This window comes from Egretta garzetta, unplaced genomic scaffold (assembly GCF_000687185.1).
Source record: "Egretta garzetta isolate BGI_Z169 unplaced genomic scaffold, ASM68718v1 scaffold103, whole genome shotgun sequence".
In the NCBI taxonomy this organism is placed as follows: Eukaryota; Metazoa; Chordata; class Aves; order Pelecaniformes; family Ardeidae; genus Egretta; species Egretta garzetta.
The window spans coordinates 61969-85423 of record NW_009259101.1 but is presented as its reverse complement, the minus strand read 5'-3'; the positions used below and the strand labels follow the sequence as shown (position 1 = coordinate 85423).

At 44.9% G+C, this 23455-nt stretch overlaps 1 protein-coding gene across 1 annotated transcript in view; it reads right to left on the bottom strand.

Moving 5' to 3' along the window:
- PCDHAC2 (protocadherin alpha subfamily C, 2) overlaps nt 1-23455 on the bottom strand; it is an 83964-nt gene that overhangs the window by 19825 nt on the left and 40684 nt on the right. The window contains exons 3-4 of the mRNA XM_009635219.2: nt 17858-17916; nt 15339-15427 (exon numbers count right to left, since the gene is read on the bottom strand). Of these exons, the coding sequence (XP_009633514.2) occupies nt 15339-15427; nt 17858-17916 (148 nt within the window). The remainder of the gene's footprint in view (nt 1-15338; nt 15428-17857; nt 17917-23455) is intronic.

Below are 23455 nucleotides of genomic sequence, written 5' to 3'. Positions count from 1 at the left end.
CTTGTTACTTGGAAGAAGAGACCAACACCCATCTCTCTACAACCTCCAGTTGTGCGGGGCAATAAGGCCTCCCTTCAGCCTCCTCTTCTCCAGACTAAACAACCCCCGCTCCCCCAGCTGCTCCTCATAAGCCTTGTGCTCCAGACCGCTCCCCAGCTTTGTGGCTCTCCTCTGGACATGTTCCAGCAGTGCAACATCTTTCTTGCAGTGAGGGGCCCAAAACTGAACACAGTATTCAAGGTGCAGCCTCACCAGCACCAAGTACAGGGGCACAATCACTTCCCTGCTCCTGCTGGCCACACTATTCCTTATACAAGCCAGAATGCCATTGGCCTTCAGGAAAGACTCAGGCAGGGCAGTCTGTCTTCAGACAGTGAAAATAGCCAATATTTTTTTCAATGAGTTGTCAATGCTGATCCTTAGTTTACTTGTATGTTTTTAAATAATTATTTTGCTGTGGATCCATTTTTCTCATTTGAGTGGATACAATTATTTCTTTTCTTCATGGACTCTGTTCTTTCTGCAGGGGTATTACCACATCTGATGGCCATCTGAATTTCCACACCTTCATGGACTTCACAGCGGATTCTGTTTTGACTTCAGCTTCCTCTTGGACACATATCAGGGGACACGAGAAGGGCAGGAAGAACCCACGACAGGTTCTCCCTCCTCTCTTCTCATGAATATGCTCGTGCAACACTGAAACCACGTGCAAGGCTCCCTCTGCCTGCTACAATGAATTCCAAGCAACAGAATCTCACGGGTTTCTTCTCAACAGCCTGCAATTGCCCCCTAGCCATTAAATAGTTCTGCTAATGCAGCACAAGCGTTTGGTCACATTCCCCAATCCAATATCGCTGTTTATCAGTATCGCTGATTATATTGCAGCAGGCAGCACAAGCCATCTGAATTGGAATTGGTCATTGATCTGGCAGCTGAATGCCTGGCAGCTCTTTCTGACTGGTGTATCTATGGAGAACGGCTGCACCTGCTAAAATCATACCATAGGTCTCATCTTCACTGTAAGTTCCCGCATCACCAGGTGCATTCTTGTACCCAGTTTTTCTTCAGCTGGATGGCTATGGTATCCAGTCTTAGAGTAAATTTGTTTCCATACACAACGTCGCTGCTTGTCTTTCCCAGCACAGGGCAGACGTTATTGTCTTAACTGAGAACACAGAAGTCATGGCTCTGTGTATTTTGGCCTCTGTCTACAACAGACACGTCAGCATTTCTGGTGGTCATGACAGGCTACTCGAGTAACAGTGAAAAAGGAACGTGGTGAACATAATTCAGCTGATGAGTTTTAGCTACCTGCTCTAGGAAGCGACAAACTCAATGAAACATGGCATTTCTCTCCACCAGAACATGCTTGAGCTCACAAGTTTGTGTGGCCAGCTGGGATGCTACCATTTACACCACCAGCGACTGAAGTTAAACCGATAAACCCACCCTGGTTTTTTCCTGTTTCTTAGTTTCTTACAGGTTGACCTGGTACACTTGTCTTCACAGCAGTCACACGTTGACCTGACTCTTAAAGACCCAAGCATTTCTCTGATGTTTTATCTGAGGTTTTTTCCAATCTTTTTTTTTTTCGGGTGGCCCCAAAGCCAGATTTGCTGACTTGCAGTGCTTATCCACCCCAGAGGCGCTGCACAAGCAAACCAGGAAGCACAAATGGGGGAAACGTTTGGTATTTTTGCAAGTTCACTGCAGTACGGAGGAGCCCTGAGTGCTGAGCATAGCCCAAGCTGTTGTTAGAGTGTAGCTGTAACTCATCTCTAGCTCACCTCTAACTTCTTCATGCAGGTATCTATTCAATATCTATTCAATATTCTACTTCATAAATATACTTCAAAAATAACATTTGAGAAGAATTAATTCTGTCAGAAGATTACTATACTTCTCAAACAAGTGCGTCATTATTCTTGGACATAGCATCTCTCTCATTGTTTGTGCTGTTCTTACTCAGATAATGAAAGTCCTTATCTTCCTTTTCTCTTCATTATCTTTCACGATCATCTCTACAACAAGATCGCTTCTTGCTTCCTCCTTCAGCCGCCATATTTTCGCCAGGTCGATTCTCTATTCGTGCCAGTATTAGTTCCTATCAGCAGCTAATTGAGCTGAAAATTAAGCCTACACAAGCCTTTTCAGGCAGAGCTGCTCCCTGAACCAGCTAACCTTATAGTCAGAGGAGAAACAAGGCTGATTTGAGAGAGGACTGGAATGTACGGCAAGAACTAAAAGAAAAAGCAAACCCAAAAATCCCAGACTCAGACTGGCACAAGCTGATATGGACCTAAACAAACACCATACATTTTATCCACGTAGCCTCCCTGAAATGCAGGCAAGCTCCTCCCTGTTACAAGCCTCTTCCCTGCCAGCTGCCTCCAGGTTTCTTGGAATACAAGCTGGATAAGAGCAGGGAAGTATCCCATTATCCTAAAGGTGAAAACTAACTCTTTTTTTTAATTACAATTACTTGTAGTAAGCCTGATCCTACACAGGTAGGACTACAGACATCAGGACAGAGATCAGCTTCCTAGCGCTTCCTCCAAACTCTGGTTTGCGCAGCCTCTCTCCTCCTTCCGTGCTCCACAACCTCACTTAACCATCACCAAAACCGAACCCCAACAGACAGCAGCAAAAATCTGCTATTTTTATTTTGGCTTCCTAGCAACTCTGCAGGCCACCTTGGCAATGATTCTGTACTGAGCACCAGTTAATATAGGGTTGTTGCAGCTCTTCTCAAAGATATGTTTCAGGCTCTTGAGCTGCCTCTTTCTCTCCTTTAAGGCACAAGCGGAGTGCACCCTAAGGCTGCCTGGAAGAGCCATATGAAGCAGAAAGAAACACCCACACTTTCCTTTCACCTGCATTCCATCCTCTGGTCCTTTTTTTACTCCACATGAAAGAACGGTGCAGAGTCTTTAAACTAGTATTCAATTCAAATTAATCATGGGAAATGAACAAATGCAAAGGAGAATCTGCAAATTAGAGTGAAGTTATCATCAAAGCTCTCCAGCCAGGGCTGACCTCGCATCATGGCCATGAAGGACCCAGATGCAGTTTCTACAACGTCTGTTACAAGCACTTGCCATTTAGGAATGACAAAAAGCAAAATACCAGGCAAGAATAAGGAGGTTGATTGTAAACCTTGATGAGGATTAAGCTTTTAGAATTATATTTGATGTGTAATTGGAAGTGTCACAAAAATGTATCAAGAACTAACAATCCCAGCATCCATATTCACAGCTCGGAATGTGTTTTCCACTGGAATAGCTACAAAGCTGGCAGAAATGCTCCAAGCTTCCCATCATGCTGGCTAGCCAAGGTGCCTCAGAAAAGATCAGCAGCTGACCAGCATGGATTTAGTCTGCGTGACCCACTGGCCTCCCTGCTAGGGCTGCCAATTAGTTTCAGTTGTGATAGTGTTTTCCCCAACGTGGCAAATTGCCAGCAGGCAACTGGATGAGGATCACCAAATTATTTTTGCTGTCAGCGCAGAAGTCAGCCCTTCTCTTTCCCATTAGTGGGCCACCTAGGTAGGTTTAGCTGCAGTTTGAAAGCCTGTACACGGAGATGGATACACCGATGTACAGTCTGGAACACCAAAAACATGCCTTGTTCTGACTCCAAACTTCACTACTGAAAATCGTTTCACATATAACTGCACCTGCACTCTTCAGAGGGGTGAAGCAGGGATCCAGAGTGGACCACAGCAAAGGTCCTCTGTGACCTTTCTTGCCCCACAGGAAATAAGCTCAATTAAAAGCAAAATGCGATGTTGATCACGGTGCTTTATTTCCTCGAACTGCAGTGAACTCTGGGACTGACCGAGGCAGATCATCTGACACCAATGTTATTAATTTATTTTAATTCTGATTCCAGTTACACATGCGGGAGGCTCTGTTATTTACTTAGCACAAACTGGCAGCAAGATAATAATCTACCAAGAGCAGGTAATTTTTGCCAGGAGGAGATGACATGATGCACAATATTCAGAGAGGGCAAATCCCTTGGAAACCAAGCACAGAGCGTGGTGCTAGCACACCCTCCCGCTGATGGTCTACACGTGCTGCAGCTGCAGGTTCCTTCACCGGGCCAGCTCATCCTCTCTGTGCCACTGAATCCCTTTGACTCCTGGCATCTGGAAAGGACCCTGCTTACCATCACAGTCTGCCTGCTTACACCATCTGAGATGACAACGGAAGCAGGTTGAGATGGCACGGTGAGCACTGAAGACAAAGTGTTCAGTTGCTGTACTTACTAATTATGACCTCTTAAACCCCACTATGGGCATGCAAGTTGATTTACCACCAAAATGACAGCCTCCTGCTCCTGGGAGCATACATGGAAAAGAAATACAGCATGAGATAGGGAAAAACTGAGAGCAGGGGGGAGCAGAATGTAATTTGCAACTGCAGCTCCTGAGATGCGTTTGATGTGTAATGTTCCTTGGTAATGAAAAACCCAGTTTGGATTTTGTGTCTTAAAAGCAATGCCATAAGGGCTGCAGGCAGCGTTTGAAGGAAACCTGGGGGAGGAGTTGTTCATTCTGCATTTTTCAGCGTTGTATTTTTAATACATGTTTTGCCATTTTTCACTCACTGCCTTTGTTCAAAACCCCTCCAGTTTTATTCAGTCTCACGGCTTTCTGTTATTCCTCTAAGCTCAGCTACCATATTCAAGTGATTACGTGCAACAAAAATATCAGAAAATTGAATCAAGAGAACTAAAGAAGGATCAGGAGTTTCTTGATTGTTTTTGAGCTCAATCCATGGTTTCCTGATTTCCAAGTGCCTCCCAGTGTATTGAAAATCTGAATGGGAAAACCCTGAAATTACTTGAAGACTAGAGCTTGCCTCTTGGAAATAAGTAGGTATTTCTTTTTCAAGGTTTGAATAACCTAGCCAGAATAAGCAATCCATAGGACCAGGCACGGAGCCAAGGAGGTTAGATTACAGGATAAGAAGGTATAACCTAAGGCACAATCCTTTGGCCAGCTCTAGTAACCACAGGGACAAATGCAGAGAGGGAAGGGTAGAGGACCTCTCTTGCCATGAGTTGTCTCAGTGAGCCTAAGGAGATTAGCGGCTCAATTAGGTATTTAATCAGTGCCACTCCCAGCCCAGGCAGCAGCCCGTCTTGTGTGTGCTTCAGTATTGCATGCCTGAGATCTGACCTTTACGTGGAGATTGACCTCCCTCGCAGCCCCTCAAATCCCACCCCTCTCAATGCAACAGCACAGCACGCACGCTCCGAGAGAGCCTGTCAATCCGTCGGCATGGGATTTGCTTGCCAGTCCACAAATCCTACTTGCTTTTTCAACAGCTCCTTTTCTTAACAGCCAAAAAGCAAGTCACGGGAGGCAGGCACAAGACAGAACTGGGCCACTAACAAATGCAAATGAAGCACCTTGCTCTGTTCCTAGTAACAAACTCCATCAACATATAAGCAATTTAATTTCATCATGTTCAAACCACTACCAGTGAATTCTAGTCTAGCTCCAGCCTCCTTGATAGCGCTTGCTGCAGGAGGAACTGCTGCTGTTAACTGGTTTGCTCTGGTTGCCTTTTGGTATTTGACCCCGGGACCGCACGCTGTGCTGGGGTGTGCAGGCTCTGCAGAGGTCCAGCAGGCTGCGCCAAGTCTCCCCAACCTTCTCTGAACCTGTCCCATCTACCTGTGCAAGCAGAAGCAGCACAGCATAAACACACAGAAACAATTTCCACAAGACCACAAAGGGTTTGTGGGTTGTTTTGGTTTTTTTCCTTCTAATCAACCCATTTATTTTGCTGGCTCTATGTGCACGCTAAGAGGGGATGCTTTTAGGGATGGGTGACTGTAATTATACAAGACAAGAGCAGAGAAGCTGCACTCAGATTCATTCCCTCCACAGCCAGAGCCTTGATTTGCTGAGAATTAAATCCCCATAATGAAGAGGATGCCTTTGCGCGCTGCTGTTACTGGTTTACATCTCTCATTACACCCTCTGAGTGCATGCGAGTAAGGACTGAGTAAGTTCAGAGTTCAACTCTCAAAGTAAATTCAACATCTCTAGGTCAATGATACATAAACAGTCAGAACGTGCGCTGAAAAAGCATGCACAGTGTTGCAGTATTGCCTCTGCTTTGTGCAGCCCAGTTCTACTGGGACAGCCCCACCAAAGGATACAGCACAGAGGTCGGGGGTTGTGAAAGAGAGAAACGTGGCGGACAAGAGGAATGCGAAGCAGCCTCTGCCTGCCTCTTCGAAAGCAGGGCTTGTGAGCTGCTGAAGCTCTGACATCGCAGGAAAGGGCTGTGAGCACAGCACTGAAACATGAAGGCTGAAATAATGATCACAAAGTGTTCGGGAAGCCCCGACCTAACGGGCTCTCTCAGGCTGGAGAGGGGCAGGGAAGGATGCCCTGGAATGGATTCGCCGCTCTGTTATTTGGGGCCAGTCGATGTTGATCCAGTCCTCAGCATCACCATAGGGCACTCGGTGATAAGAATAATTTTAATTTTTCCACACCTTGGGTTTTTTTTCTTTTGTAAACCAGGGTAATGATCATTCCCTTTCCCTTGTGTTCCCAGACTTTGCCCTGCTCGTGTAAGTGCGAAGTTCCTTAAGGCAAGGCTTGTCTTTTGGTGTCTGTATGGGCTTTGGGTAGTGCCATCTGACCTGAGAGGCACCGCCACACAACATTAACAACAGATAGAATCGTAGATCATAGAATCATAGAATGTTTTGGGTTGGAAGGGACCCCTAGAGGTCATCTAGTCCAACCCCCCTGCAGGAGCAGGGACACCACTAACTAGATCAGGTTGCTCAGAGCCCCGTCCAACCTGGCCTTGAATGCTTCCAGGGATGGGGCCTCCACCCCCTCTCTGGGCAACCTGTTCCAGTGCTTCACCACCCTCATTGTACAGAATTTCTTCCTTATATCTAGTCTAAACCTACCCTGGTTTTGTTTAAAACCATTACCCCTTGTCCCGAAGCATTGCCCAGTTACAAAAATAAACACATGACAAATACGTTCATGACCCTCGCGTACAGCAAAGTGCTGCACGCGGGCAGGCATCCATTAGGGGAAGATGCAACATCACTGCGGTCTGTACTCCCTCAACCTCTTTTCTCCTTCCATCGCTTGCAATAGAAATACATTCCAGATCAAAATTTCTTAGCATTGCTTAGAACCTTCCTGATTTTCTCCACCTGTTTTCTACCAGATAGCGAATTGTATATTGCAAGAGATAGCGGGGGTTGAAATTCCTCTGGGAACATGAATACGATCAGTTGTTTTAACATTTACTTGAGTATATTTTCTTTCAAGAAAATCTAAAAAGAATAAAATAAAGCCCACAGCAGTAGAAAAAGAGAGAAAAAAAAAAACAAAACAAAAAAAACCCCAAAACACAGACACAAAAGGGTGGCACAACAGGGAGAAAATAAAGCAGCTCATGTGGAAACAATTTGATTACCATCAATTCCCTGAAGTACTGACCAGATAAACCCTTGCTTAGCTTATAAGTTCTGACAAGTTCACAACCCAAGGTAGTACAGCTGCAAGTGAGGGATTTTTTTTCTATTTATTGAAACCTCTGAGACAATAATAAAAGATGGGAATCAAAATCCCTGTCTTGTGCGTAGCTACAGAATATTACCCGTAAGCATGCAGGACGAACGCCCTGGTATTGCTGCCAAGATCACAAAGCAATGCATGCCTACAGCAACAGGCAAGTGAAAAAGTTGCTTAGATTTTAAAATCGGGCTGTGTTTTGTTTACAGAATCATTTCCTACCAGATGTCGAGGAATCAATCACATCATCTGGCAAATCTGTTTGGTTTTGGAAGATGTGTCGTGTCACCCCCCCACACTTCTTGCTCAGCTACAGCATCATTTGGGGTATGACTGACTTCGAGACGGAAGGTTAATCAGGGTGCGAAACGTGATAATTTAGTTAGATTTTGGGGGGGTTGATTTAAAAAAAGTTAACAAACTATTGGCCATTACAGACATAACAAAATCAACCATAATCAACACCAGGTGCTTTTCAAAAAGATGTTACTTTGCTCTTAAGACAAAGAGCGGAGTTCATAGCAGCTATCAAATGAGAAACGTTTTTGGGTGCAACTGTAACTTCCACTTTCAGGAAGCAAAGAGATTATTATAGGAAAGGATGGATTAAGTAGACGAGGAGTTATTGTCATTCAACTTTCTCCTAGCACCTAAATATAGAAATTATAGCCAGCCAGGCAGCTAAACTGTGTAAAATCTCTTACTTTATCACTCCTTGAAATGATGAAGTCTTGAGTTGCAGCGACTTTTGTCCATGGTTTGGGAACACCTGCTTCATATTGTGCAGTCACAGAAAACCACCAGCCTTTCGCTCCCGTTTCTCTTATTTTATTCCAGGTTTAGAAACATTGCAGGTCTCCTGTGTTATCTGAATCTCATCGGGAGCCATCAGTCTTACATGAACCTTCAAGAAATCTGCACTGGAACAATCATCCCCTGTGGAGCTCCGAAGTTAGACGTGGTCATCTCTGCTTTGGGAAATTCAACCACTGGCTCCAGTCAGGGACAAATGTGGCCCTAATCTAAATGGAAAGGCTACACACGCACAGGGCCTTGCCTGAATGACAAACGCATTCTGCGTTGCCTAAGTCTAATGAGAAAGGTTAATTCCCCTCACAAATCTTTGCAGCAGGGGGAATCAGGAATTCTCCACAGTATATGAAGACATAAACTCGCTGACGACCATCTGCTTTCATAGCCAAAATGAGAACAAAGCCTTAATCAAGCAGATCAAGACAAACAGACCACACAGCTCTGAAGCTTCCAGCATTAGCCTTTTTCAAATTCTGTCGAGTCCATTTTTTTTTCCCCTTACACTAAGTCTTCAAGGACTAAGGTATCACACACTATTAAATCTCTCACCCATGGCACCTAATTTGCTTGGTACACTCCACTGAAAAATAATGGACACCCTGATAAAGATCACAAACACTATTTCAGGTCAGGGGTCTTCTGGAGTGAAGAGGAAAATAACGAAATAACAGAAAATAAATGTAACAGTAGCCACATCACGACTTTCTGTATAATATAATCTGTCTTCCTCGCCTTTCTTTGCCCACTCAGCTGAACAGAAACCCAAACCAACCGATTAATTTACCTAGTCCCGGCTGCAAATACTGAAAGCCCAAACTGCTGGTTCAACTCTAGTTTGCATGCGGTGAAGTAGATGGGTTCCTGGCCAGTTCCTTTTAAAAAGTAATAATCTGGATGTCAAGCTGCATCTGCCATAAAAATATTTACATTTTTTGACATGTTCTTTGGAAAAATCTTTCTGATTTCAAAATGCTTTTCTTCAGCTCAAGCAGCATGTGAAAGCCTCAGCGCTCTCCAGCTTCCATCAGGCTGTCAGAAATCAGAAGTGTTTATCACGGAAAATTCTTAGTTCAGTGTGAAATATTGAAGAGGTAATATGTGGCCAAGGCAGTGATCTACATTTCAGCATCCCTGGAATAACAATATATAGGGGAGACACAATAGACAGATGGGCGGGAAGAGACCAGCATCATTAGATGAAAGGAAAAAACAAGTTTTAAAGAGAAATAGGGAAGAGCCAGTGCAGCACTTGTGGCCCCTGCACATTCTTCACTGCTTGACGAGTCTTAATTAGCCCCTTTTTCTGGAGATAAGGCAGGTCACTTGAAGAAGGAGAAAAGGAACTCACTGGCATTTAAGAAGAAACTGTTCTTCATTTACAGCCATAACATAAAGCTGTATCATATGAAATATGTTGTACCTGAGGTCTTCTAGCACTCAGGTATTTTCTTAGGCTCTTTCTCTTTAAACTGAATTTTTAGAAAAATACTTCAGAAGCCCATAGCCTTGTGGCAGTATTGTGGTCCCCTAGAAGCTTTTACTGGAGCGTCATGCCTGCCAAATTTCAAGAACAGTGTCTGTTGCAACAGTGAGAGAATCAAACTTTAAAAAAAAAAAATAAACATCATTCATTCCCTTCTGTGCTGATGTTAAACGGGCTTCAAGATGGAGAAAGATCAATCGATTATTCCACAAAAAGAACAACTACCTTCAGTGTGGCTTTTTGTCCCACTCATCACAACCTATTACTCCATGTCAGGGTGCCAATCTTTCCAGTGACCTATGCTCAGTAGTCACTTAAGAGCCTACACTGTGCCATTCCCAATGCTATCCGCCTCCTGTAGACCTTCTAGCATCCTTTTCCAATTGTTTCCCTCTACCAGATTCTCTGTGCTCACCCTCCTATTCCAAGATTTTTACTGGTGTCCCCCCTCAAGCGCTTAGATTTCTTTGCTCATCTCTCTCCTGCTTACACTAATGCCCCATCTCTCATCTGGGCCCTTCTCATCCTCTTCTGTTGGAAGAGTAGGATTCAAGTAGGATTTAGTCGCTTGACGTACAAATTAGTCTGTGAAGCACAGAACTGTGCATACCACAACTTACGCTAGGTAATCATAATAATTTCTTCTCCTATCAAGGCATTCTTGGACATTTTTATTAAAATCCACACAAGCATCCCCTTTGCCTTTCTTCACAGTTTTCCCACAGTCATTCCGTTCACAATCCTCTACCCCAAACCAGCAGTACAAAACTTACTAGGAAGACTGACTTCACCTTTCAGATCATTTTGCTTATTTGCCATATTTCTAGTTGCTTCTCATTTAATTTTCAGTATTCATCACTCATTCTACAGCCCCATTGATGGACCTCATCTACATTCCAGCAGATCAGAGCAGGAACTGCCCTCCAAGGGCAACATAACTCTATTCCAGAGCAACTGCAGTTCCCAGCATAAAACCTAAGAGTCTCTACGGTCTTTCAGGACAATCTGAGAGTATATGGGATGGAATATCCCTAGCTAGCACGGCACATGCAAACAAGTCACTGCTAGGCAGGGGAAGGAACTGCAGGAAAAACTGAACGTTGAAAGAGTCAGGCTTGGGGTGATGGGAAGCAAGGAGCTATGTACAGCTTTGTATAAAGATTTTATATATACACAAACATATATACATATAAATATATATATACAAACATACATATATAGCACATAGAGTCCTCTTCAGACCTAGAGTGATCTCTGGGTTTCTTGGTTAGAATACTCCCCTTCCTTTTCAAGCAGCCATGAAACCCAGAGTGAATCTGTCTCTCCTGCTTATTTCTCTTACGGAATAGCAGCCAATGTTACTACTGCTGTCTACTTGGCCAGTTCAAGGGATGAACAGATGCCCCGTGAATGTCAAGCACTGAGGACTGCCCATGTTGAGATCAGTGGGTTCTCACACAGTAGGATTGCTTTTTTCATGAGAGTGCTTTAAAAAACGAGGCTACCACCTCTCTTCCCCAGCTACCTACCTGGGAAAAGGAAACAAAAATTACGGAGATACTTAGAAGAATGTTACCACTGCAAAATTAGAAGCACCACATTAGCATATTTTAGGACTGAGTTTGCCTGTGCAACCTTAATTCAGTCCCTTGTGCATATTTGTAAGGGTAGACACTGAAATCCCAGCCTCCTTGAAGTCAGTGGGCTATTTGCCATGGACTTCTGAGATGCCAGTATTTCACCCACAGCCTTCAGGTACACACTTCCAAATTTCAGATGCAGATTTTTCCATGAGGTCCTTTCCTCTTTTGTTTACAGCGGTGTCTGAACGGAAGTATTTTATTCCCCTCTATACATGCAGTGTGTGGCCCAGTGCCTTATTTACTGCATACATATAAAGCCTACATCGAATAGAGGATTTAAAATCTCTCATGGCTCCTTTTCATCACAAAACCTTATCATTCGCCTGAGTTTTATATGCGCTGTGAATGCATCTTTATGCTGTTTTATGAAGCACTTGCATTACCAGTTCTGTTTTGTAGGCTGGCACCTGGAGCACAGAGAATTACATACAGATTTGTCTAATGCCTTCTAATTCTAAGCTCTGAACTACGCATAGGTGCAACTTACTCCGAATCTTCGGTGGTGTATGTTTAGAGCAGAATTTCTGGTCAGCTTAGTTTTTATCACAAGCTCCCACCGTTTCTGCAGATCAAGCTCCATTTATTCCAAGTTAGGCATCCAGAAAACAAAGTTTGCTCAGATTAGTGGTCACTTATAGAAAGTCTAATAAATTGCCAAATCTGCTGAAGGCCATAGAGCAGAAACCAGAAATCTGTCTGCATTTTCTGGACTCCCTATATAGCACGTGGGGGACAAATGAGGTGCCCCAGCGAGCTAAACTCGATGCTATCCTCCGCCCAGAGGGGGTTTAAGCCCCCTTGTCCCACCTCACTCAGGAGTGTCCTGACTACAACCTACAGACTGTTGGACCGGTGTACAAGAGAATGCAAAGACAATTAAAAAATGGAATCAAGATTCACTGTCCCCTGCATGGGTGAAACAGGCAATAAAGTCAATCGAGGCGCTGTCAGTCAAATGAGGACCAGGTTTTGCTTGGACAACACATATTTGCTGAAAGATCACATGATGCTCAAGCACAGCCATGCATTAGGAATTAAGGATTTACTGATTTAACACTTGATCATCCTTCTTAAAGTGCTCCTATGACATCATCTTTGAATGCTCTCATTGATTAACTCTCCGCATCTGTCTTGGTGAGGCACCTTATCCCTGGCTTTTGTGGATTGTTAAATTAAATGAATGGTTTAGTAACAAACTGATTGGGATTAATAAATTGACTAAAAAAACTGCATGGCGAATGCGGGCACAGAACAGGCTTGGAAGTGGTTTCCGGGAATCAGAAGTCGAGCCCTGCGGCTGCCGCAGGACGCTGATGACAACAGAGATAACAAACAGCTGATCTAGGAGCTTATCTGGACACAGGTGCACTCCATGCATATGCAAATGATATGTCAGGAGCAAGTGCATTGGTTGACTCAATCGACTGCAGTTGACCATAATGAGTTGAATCCCTTCTGAAAAGCAGCCATTGCGTATGTTAACCTAATGCAAACTATTATGGGCCTTGAACCTAAGCCAGAGGAAGAAAGAAGTGTTAAAAGAGAGATTTGTGGGAAGCTGGAGCCAGGAGTCTGAAACAGTGGTAGCAAATTGCTGAAAATGTGATGCATGATGATGTGCTTAAGCTATGAGAATTAACACAATCATTAATCCTAACGGATTTCCCTATGAGGCACCTGTTTGCTGTTAAGGACCAGGGATATCTGTAGCTTTGGCTTACAAGAGAAGAAAAAATCAACACCGAAACCCACTAAAAAAAGGGCTAATTAATGTTATGTCAGGGTCACTAATCCCTTGGGAGCAGATGAAACAAATGAGTCTCCACCGTGCAGAAAATAATACTCATTCACGAGGAACCTGATTCACAAAAACTGGATTTAAAGGCAGCTGCGACTAGTGTGGACATTCTGTCATGTAATTTCAATGAGTCACATTTTCCTGTATGGCAGAAAAATTTCCTGTTGCTGAAGATATTTCTTGAAATGTTACCCAGAAATAAAAACCACAGAGAAGCAATGATCCATAATGCTCAGTCCAAGGGCCAGAGTCAATGGCCTTGGCCCTTGGACTGCCACCTCTCCAGCTGCCCAGCTCCAAGGGCCTCCTGCTGGCTTCTCCTCTCACTAGGCCTTACACTTTTCTCCACCCTACTTAGCCACCAACACACAGAGCAGCGCGTGTGACAGGGGTGTGCTCATTGCACAAGTGCCTGGTTGCATGGTCATGGAGGGAAAGCGCAGTAAGAGCCAAGGGTTACTGCTGCTCCTCAAACAAAGGGATGTTCAAGCTCCCAAAGTAGGTCTCATCAAATTATAAGACCCCAAAAGAATAGCAGGGAGGAGTCTAGAGAGTGGAACAGGGCTCTGGGATGCAAGCAAATGTCAATGGACCTCATCAGAAGACAGGACCATCCCACCTTTGCATTTACATTCAGGTACTTAGGAATCTGCATTACCAGCAAGCAAACACCTGGGTGAGTATTTGCATCCATACTGAACTTGGTCTAAGGTAATACACTAAGTGATCAGTCAAGAATGATTAGTGCAGCCGAAAAGCCTGAGGGAACCCCCTGTAAAGGTTAGAGCATACTTGGGGTGACATTTTCAAATGCAAGCTCAACACTTACGCGCCCTTCGTAACGTGCATGAGCTGTGTCTTCCTGCAACAGAAGGAAGAGCACACAAAAACCAGGTAATTATAGCCTAATGGCCTATTATATACTATATTAATTTCCAAATCTGTTTCTGCAGACAACCCTTCTGCGACACCAGTGCGGGTTTTCCTGGGCACCATTAATTCATGGTTATGTCATAACTGTCACTGCAAATCCTGAAGTTGCCCCTCAGCCCTTTATCCAGGTAAAATTCGCTTTTAAGCCAAGGGAACGTATTGCACCAAAAACTATGAAATAAAGCAGCTGTCACATCTTTTCTGCTGGAGACCCCGCTGCTGAGCTTTGGACCTGCCATACAGGGCTCACAACCCTACACAGGGCATCCGCTACGTTGACAGCTTAGTTTGGACATGACTGAAACCGCTGATCACACCAGTGACCGGCTGCTCCACTGCCTCTCTATACTATCCCTGCTCCAACATAAAAAGTGGGAATATTTTATTGCCTGCCCTGCAAAAGACACAGATATTTTCTTTTCTTAACCCAATGAGGACCTTTTGCCAATTCTTATTGACTGCTGTGAAGCCATCAGTCGGTGAGTGAGTAAATGAAACCACATTCTAAAATGTATTTTTGGTCATTTAATTGGACAAGCAAGTAACAGTTGAGTTTTCATCACTGTGTACCAGGGAATGAAAATAGCTAGCAAAAAAAAATATAGGTCTGGTTTCACGGCAGAAGATGAGAAGAGGCATTCAAAGAGACTTACTGGGTTTGTAAAAATAACAAAGGGAAAACCAGTAAACTTCTACCCCAGTTGTACTCTTCTTTTGAACCAGAGGGCAACTCAGCTCCCAAGCAATTTGACTCTTAATACATACTCTTCTTTTGAACCAGAGGGCAACTCAGCTCGAGACCCAAGCAATTTGACTCTTAATACGCACATCAAAACATTTTCATTATGCAAATCAGTAACCTCACAAGGCAGGGTGGAAGCTGGGATCAAGGACTCTTACCTCCAGTGCTTGTTGGAGGCTGAGTAAAGAAGAGGAGGTATTTTATGCTTTGTTATTCCACTCCAGCTTCCACCAAGTAATTTACAAGAATTTTACTCAGAGACACAAAACAGAAGAAAAACTAAGACTGAAACATTAGGAAGCCTACATCATTTAACATTAATTCCTCACGTATATTCTGAATTTTCACACCCTTACCTGGAGTAGCACTGGAGACCGTTGGCCACTGTTGATCAGGCCCTCCTGGTCCTCCGCGTAGGACTCCTGCCTCCTCCATGTGCACGGCACTGAAGAAGCATATATCACAGTTAGGTTACACAGTTCCCTCTGCCCTGGGCTTTAGAACATTTCCCTTTCTTGCTGCTCTTCCAAGGTCATAACTGTTTGTAGCTGCACAACTACTGCTGCAGTACTGCATGATGCTAACAAATTCTGCTGGGGTGTTGGAGAACTGGCTGGTTTGATTTGCAAAAGCTCTCTTATCTTTGGTTATTTACTAAAACACAGTTGTGTCCTAAATTATAAACCAAACCTACCTGCAGGACACTTCCTTCCTTGACTAGAAGTCGCTAACAAGGAAGTTACCTTCTTTGCTGCTATGATGTATTGGCATGTCCTGGTTTTGGCTGGGATAGGGTTAATTTTCTCCCTAGTAGCTGGCGTAGTGTTGTGTTTTGGATTTAGTACTAGAAGAATGTTGATAACACCCTGATGTTTTAGGTGTTGCTGGGTAGTGCTTAGTCTAGTCAAGGGCTTCTCAGCTCTCAGCTCTGCCAGGGGCACGGGAAGCTGGGAAGGGACACAGCCAGGACAGCTGACCCCAACTGGCCCAAGGGCTATTCCAGACCATACAACATCCTGCTCAGTATATAAGCTGGGGGAAGAAGAAGGAAGGGGGGGGACATTCAGAGTGATGGCGTTTGTCTACCCTTTTCTCACATGCAGAAACTAACAGCAAATTTTCCAGTGTCACATCGTGAGCACTTGGCCTAGAAAGTGCCAATTTTCAAATGGAAGGAAAAGAAAAAAAAATGCTACTTTTAATGTATTTGTGTGCAGTTCCTTAGAAAAACAGGATATGGTGACTGTGTCCCTGCTCTCTGTTCACCTCAGCTCCCTTCCACACTCCCAGTTGAACTTAATGGGCAGTTTCATCAAATGGGACAGATGTTAAGGGTCCCTACGAATACCAAATTTCTACAAGTTTTATTAAAAATTAGCATTTTATGAAAATCATCAGCTGGGCAGGTCACTCAGGCTCAGAACCTGAGATTTCAGGTAAGGACAGGGGCTGCTGATGGGAGGGAGAGAGAGAGGAACACATACGATTTCCCCGAAAGGCTTCATTAGCTCCCCTGCTTGTGGGCTGAATTGCTTTAAACTTTTCATTAATTGCTCAGTAACTTCAGGCAAGATCTTGAACTTTATAGAAACAAACATGGATCCCCAGGATCATGCTGGGGATACAAAGAGCACACCTGACTCTGAGGATCGGTAGGCAAGATGCTCAGGTCAGCAGGAGAATTCCTGCTTCAGGATCCTGCTCCCCAGACTGTTTATTTGGTTTGAAGTCAGGAGTCAGCGATTTAAAACTAAAATAAAATTTAACAGCAGGAACCTAGGAGAAAGAAACCAGTTTGCCTACCAGGCCACAGAATCAAGCTTGCTCTTTCTTCCTTTCCTGTTGGTCCCCGAGGCTTAGGTTCCTTTTTACACAGCAGCCCAAATTCATCTGGAGGGGCACACAGTGCCCTCGCCCATGTGAAGCACAGTCTTGGGGACTGACAGCCTGAATCTGAATTTTGGACTTCAGCCTTATGAAGACTCTTCAGCCCCACGGATAACGGATCAAAGGCGATGACTACAGTCCCATCGCACCAACAATTTTGGGGAAAGCATACTGTCCTGCACTTTGTAGTGCCACTAGGAACTACTGCGGCCTTATAACTGCATCTAACCCTGTAAGGTAGCCTTATTAATCATGTCAGATAATACCTGAATATATAACCAGCTGTCTAATCTGCTCAGGACAGCAGAGCAAAGATCTTATTTTATTTAGGCTCTAGAAACCCAGCTTTATTATAATTCTTTTTTTTTCCGGGTGTACTGAGTAGCCAGTGATAGCAGAGACTACTTGCGATGTCAGGCAGAGGACTTTCAAAGACGTCTAAAGGGATTTGGATACAGCCTCCTTTTTCCTTCTTTGAAAATCCATCTCATATGTTCAAAATATCCTTTAAACTGCGTTAATCATCTTGACTGCACCACGCAGTTAATAAACCAACCGCAGAAGCAGCGTAGTCATGGTAAGGAGAGACAAGAAGATGGCAAAAGGCATCAGTGCTGCAGTCGATTGAAACGTATCAGCACAGATGATTACGGGGAGCCTTAAAGTAAACAAGAAGTGCATAATCACAGGTAAATAATTCAATAATTGCAGTGATTATGCTTTGACAGTCAATGTATAAAAAGGCAGGAGGCGAACACACAAAGAAGCGCAGATCTGTGGTATTATAACAACAGCATAAGGTGCAGTCAGATTGAATCGGTAACGCTTGGAGATTGGAAGTGACAGCAGCGGAACTCGGGCGCTTTCCATCTCAGTGTACAGGTATCGTCAATCTAGGGCATCAGAGGAGCCAGACAGCTTTGTCCTTTCCAGGGAGGACAAAGGCAGGATTCCCAGGATTCCCGTCGCGGGGGACCACCATACATACCTTTGCATTCCCGCCCTGAGGGATGCAGAGTAGCGCCAGTCAGGATTGGGGTGTTTTGGCTGTAGAAACAAAAGCCCAGGATAATGTCGTTAATGTATGTTAAACATGCCAAAAAGTATACACATCTGGCTAACTTTGGCTGAAGAGCCTATATGGAGCTACTGAATTTTTGTGAACGTTCAGCTCTGCCAAATCCTTCTACAAATCTAAAGAAACTTTCAAAGGGACACACAGAGATCGTCTCTGTAACAAAGAAACTTGTCTGCACCCAAGGCCTTTGGCCAGAGACGATCTCTGTGGAACAACATTGAATGCTGGGAACGGGTGGACAGTTATTTTGTACATTCATCAACATTCTGGGCACAGGGGGGAAAAAATAAATCATAAATCCACAATAGACATTGTTTGTTTACCTGATAAGCGGAGGGAACTTGAGCTCCTGCATGGAATAGCGCCTGCCTGAGGACGGATAAAATAGAGCCCCCTGCGAAGGGGGCGTGCGGGGTAGTCTGTTCGCTGTGGGGTTTCTGCAGGCTTTTACTACGCTGCAGAGGACTGCATGGGAGTGGATCAGATTTGCAGACTGCAGCAAGTCTTTCAGCAAAGGCGGACATGTCCTTTCGTAACATCAAGAGCTACTACATTCTCCATATTCATGAGAGGGCGTAAGAGATGGAAGGGGAAAATAGCCAGCAATACCCTTTGACCAACACACCTCAGCAGATGCTGATCTGCTGCAGAATGGTTTGCTGAATAAGGAGGTAAATAAGAAATCATCTGTTGATCAAAAATTGCTCCATAAAATCTCTTTTGCATTGTCAGGGGACCAACACAACAATTTTCAATGAATACAAGCTCAGGTCCTTTAAAATTAAGCCCTAAGCACATAACAAAGTTATTTCTCAAGATTCTCAGGACATTTTTCGGTAGGTGATAGCACAGCTAGTGCTTAACTTCAGGCACTTGAATTCAAAGAGAGAACTTATGTCCAGAAACATAATGGACTACGCTCATTCCTGGTGTGTCTTGTACGGTGCCAAACACACAAATAATACGTGACAGTAATGGTTTAATTCTCTTCGAGCTATTGGAGGCAGATCAGGAATGAATTTTGTCCCATTACTTGAAAAAGAAAGTGTTGAATGCTCTGAATTATTTAAAGCCAACTCTGTCTTTCCTCTTGAGGTTTGGGGTATGCTTTTCCCTGGATCAATAGGTTTTATTCAAATAAAAATGGAGCAATTACAACGTACACTATCAGTCTATCACCGTCTTTCCCGGGTCCAGCATCACTCAAGAGTGAGATGCTCTTGGATGATGTGCATCCGAGTATTCTTTATGGTCTGAGTTACACAAAAGGGAGAAGGTTGCTACTTGCAACCACACATTAAACATCTGTGCTAGCAATTTCCTTCCCATTTAGCCCCCAGTTCTCTGGCACGCTCAGGTTCTGCTGAGTTTAGCAGAAAGGGGCTTGACAAGGAGCCCATTACGCATGGTTCCAGTATTTTCTGTTTCATTCTATTTTGGCTACGGTCCCAGGGATGTCAAAGCAACTCTAAGGTCAACCATGTAGTAACAGTCAAGGAAAGAGAATTGAAAATAACACACCCTGATCAGCCCCTCTCCTGAGTCTGCCTTTCTGTATGTATGAAGGGTGCTGGCACCAGAAGATTTGGCTTTTCCTCTGCTAGGGATTTTCTTATAGCAGGGGAATTGCCAGACTGAGGGTGGGGGGGAAGCCCCTTTGCTCCTTTTTGCAATGGGAGAGATGCGGGTTACTAATTTGTACAGGCTTATAGGCAGTGCGAGGAGGAGGAATCTTACCACAGTCCCAAGCAAAACACAGATGAAGTGAGGTTACATCAAAGAGCGGTACTTTCCAGCTCTCGGCTAGAAGACAAAAACCTCTGTTCTGTTGCAGTGGTTCAGACACCGGATCAGAAATGGGTGAGGATGGCAGGGGAAACTCAATTCATCATTTGTTCACTCCACATGCATGGACTGATATTCCCCACGTCAATATAACAGAAACAGCGGCAATTAGGAGACTGTAGTATTTTCCAAGGTTACTATCCAGAGGCTGGGGCACCTTGTGGCTACTCCCAAGCAGTTCTCTATTTGCTACTCCTCTTCAGCTGTAGTGCTGCTCCCAGAGGAGCAGAAAAGGGAAGGAGGGGACAGGATTGAGAAAATACACCCTGGAGATGGACAGATCCATTGCCATGGTTGACTTTCAGACACTTTCAGGGGCTGGGGTTTTTTTCGGTTTTAACTGAGAAAATATCAATGCCTGGGACTTCGCTACTTTTTGAAGACTTCACAGGAAGAACAGGAGGAGCAGGAGGTTGGGCAGCCGTCTGCCTTTTAACTGAGAAAATATCAATGCCTGGGACTTCACTACTTTTTGAAGACTTCACAGGAGGAGCAGGAGGTTGGGCAGCCGTCTGCGTTTTCTAACCCCATTAGCACCCAGTTTTACCCCTTGTGCGCTGCTTGACTGGGAACTTTCAGACCTCAGCAAAAGATGCAAGTTTGTCCCACACTTGTGTTATCACAGACCAGTGATCTGCAGCTGGCAAAATTGGTGAAATTCCAAATTTGTCAGCGTAACTGGCTCCTCCTTTTGTTCTGCTACAGACTGCAGTTCTTTAAGCTCCTCTGCTCATAAGAGAAAAGCTGTTTCAATATGTCTTTAAATGAGATTGGGCAATTAGGAGCAAGAAAAGCAAAAATGCTTGACCAGTAATAGAAGTGACAGTGCAGTAGAAGAAGTAAACCTGTTCAGTAATATCTTTCCCGAGTTCAGGTGCAGCAGTGCTGCTTCTCACAGATCCATCAGGCATTCACAGTCTGCGTGCTTGGGCTGGCTATGAACAGTCCACCTTTACCAGACCACCCACTGAAACCTGCTACATCAACATGTGCTGTCACAGCACACAGTCACCGTGTCACGACATGGCCCATGTAGGGAAGTGACCGTGCCCCTGTGCTGGGTACCGGGGAGCCCGCCCCTTGAATGCTGGGGTCAGGGTTGGGTCCCTCCCTCCCAGAAGGACACGGAGGGGCTGGAGCATGTCCAGAGAAGGGCAGCGGAGCTGGGGAGGGGTCTGGAGCCCCAGGCTGCTGGGGAGCTGGGGGGGTTCAGCCTGGAGCAGAGGAGGCTGAGGGGAGCCCTCATCGCTCCCTACAACTGCCTGAGAGGAGGGGGGAGCCGGGGGGGTCGGGCTCTGCTCCCAGGGAACGGGCAATGGGACGAGGGGAAACAGCCTCAAGTTGTGCCAGGGCAGGGTGAGGTTGGCCATGGGGAACAATTCCTTCCCCTTGGGGCTGTCAGGCACTGGAAGGGGTTGCCCAGGGAAGGGGTCGAGTCCCCACCCCTGGGGGGATTTAACAGCCGGGCAGAAGCGGTGCTGAGGGCCAGGGTTTGGGGGTGGGATGGCAGGGTTAGGGGAACAGTTGGACTTGATGATCTTAAAGGCCTTTTCCAACCTAAACAATTCTATGTCAAAGTAGAGCAGAGTCTTCAGCACAGTCCCAGGGCACAGGATTCTGCACAACGGGACAGTCGATGGGCTCCTCTGCAAAGCCCTGTCCCAGGCTTTGCTGTGAGACATGCAGCTGTGCTATAAATCAACACCACCAGGACAAGGTACAGCTGGCCAGGAAGCATGAGCATGGAGAGGAAGCACGAAGAGGAATACAGACTCTGAAGTGCTCCAGAGGTTTCCCAGTTTTATAGCCCCCTACTCTCGCTACGTCACACAATGCCGATGAAGATAATATTGTTCCTATTACCTTCCCAGCTCCCAACTCATGACAAGACCCTGCTTATCACATGCCAGCCCATTTACTAACTTTAAGGTAATCTTAGCCTGCCATTTCCCTCAGAGATTTTTGGAGGCCACGCATTAAGTCCAGCGCTCCCGTCATTATCACTCATCAGTGGAGGTGAAGGAAACCACATGATCCAGCACAGAAATAATCAACCATGCCCTGTGTCTCCCATCACCTGCTTCTTCTGATTCTGTAACAGCACACATCACCACAGTTGTGAGATAAGTCAAAATCTGCCCCAGTGCCTATAGAACTGGTTATCACTGCTCTAGGGGAACACTGCATGCCAATGGTTTGCTCCTGCTGGTTCTTCCAGGCACCAGGGTTACGTTCTGGCAACCAGATAACCACAAGCCTTAATGGGACCGGGCATAACCAACAAACCCTACCCAAAAGTCTGGTAAACAAAGTGAATCTAAAATATAAAATGGAGCCGCCTTAGTAGCAAAAAAAGCTCACGCAGAATTTCAGCCGGTTGTTTTTACATTGCACAGCATGGGTTAATTTAAGAACCATCTCACTGGTTCACGAAGAATAAGTTTAGTTGGAAATACATTGGTACAAACATTTTGCTCAGTTCTCCTTTTTAGCTAATACTTCAACACAGTAAAGGTTTGTCCCTGGGATGGAAGGAATTTCTAAAATTGTTTAGTGTTGTCTTGATCCTCTATTCATGCGAATCAACACAAAGGCTACCGTTCACTACGGCGGGTGTTAAAGTAAGGCCTGCTTCAGGTAGAGAAGGGTGAATCAAACATTTACAAACAGTTACCAGGGGATGAGACTGCTAAAACCATCCCACTCTGTTCCTATTCCCACACACATGCGTGACAGAACAACGGAAGGTATATTTATCAAATACATCCTCTTTGAAGAAATAATAAAAGGCCTTTTAGAAGCCCTGACCACGTACAGCTCTGCTTATTTTCCAGTGAGCCAATGCTGACAGGTGGGGGGAAACAGAGGCTTCTATTCCTGATTTCCTTCTGCAAATGTTTACAATTAATTTGACGTGGAGAACAAACTATTTATAGACAGAACACGTGTTTATCACACAAGCAATTGGAATGGAAACTGGAAAAGCCCAGAGATTTTCTTTCCGGCAATGTACATTTGCATTCCAAACTCGGAAAACGAAGGTGAAGGGACCAGACAAGTGCATCTGTAAAGTCTGTGGCATGAACTGCAAGAGCAGGAAAACCCCTCTGCTTAGCACTGGATACAAACTTCTGCTGGCACAGCAGCGAGCCTGAAACCGGGGCCGACTGCCCTGAAGCACACAGCACCGGCCCCGCTTAGCAGAACGGGTTCAGATGCTGCCACGGAACAAAAGAACAAACGTTTCTAGTTAACCTTTACAATGTCGGCGGGGAACTTCCTAAGGGCTTAAGTTCTTGAACTGAGATTGTAAGATATTCTAGCATTAATACCTTTAAAGCCTCTGTGAGAAATCTCGTGGAAGGACTGCTCCAGGCAATGCCATGGCTTTACTAGGTTTAGACACTTCAGAACACGCTTGCGTTTTAAAGCAGTATCAAGATGTGTTCAATTCAAGCGTTGCTTGTTTTTCCCCCATGTGCTTAGCAAGCTGGTTTTGAAGTGTAAAATACAGAGGAGCCCACAGCCATAAAGCTCCAAGGAACCCCTGGGCCCTGCCACCACTAATGGGCAGCTCTCGTCTTTTCTGAAAAGCCAGCACAGAGCACCATGCAAATTCATGTATGAACTTCACATGAAACACGGTATTTTGTCAGCCACGTG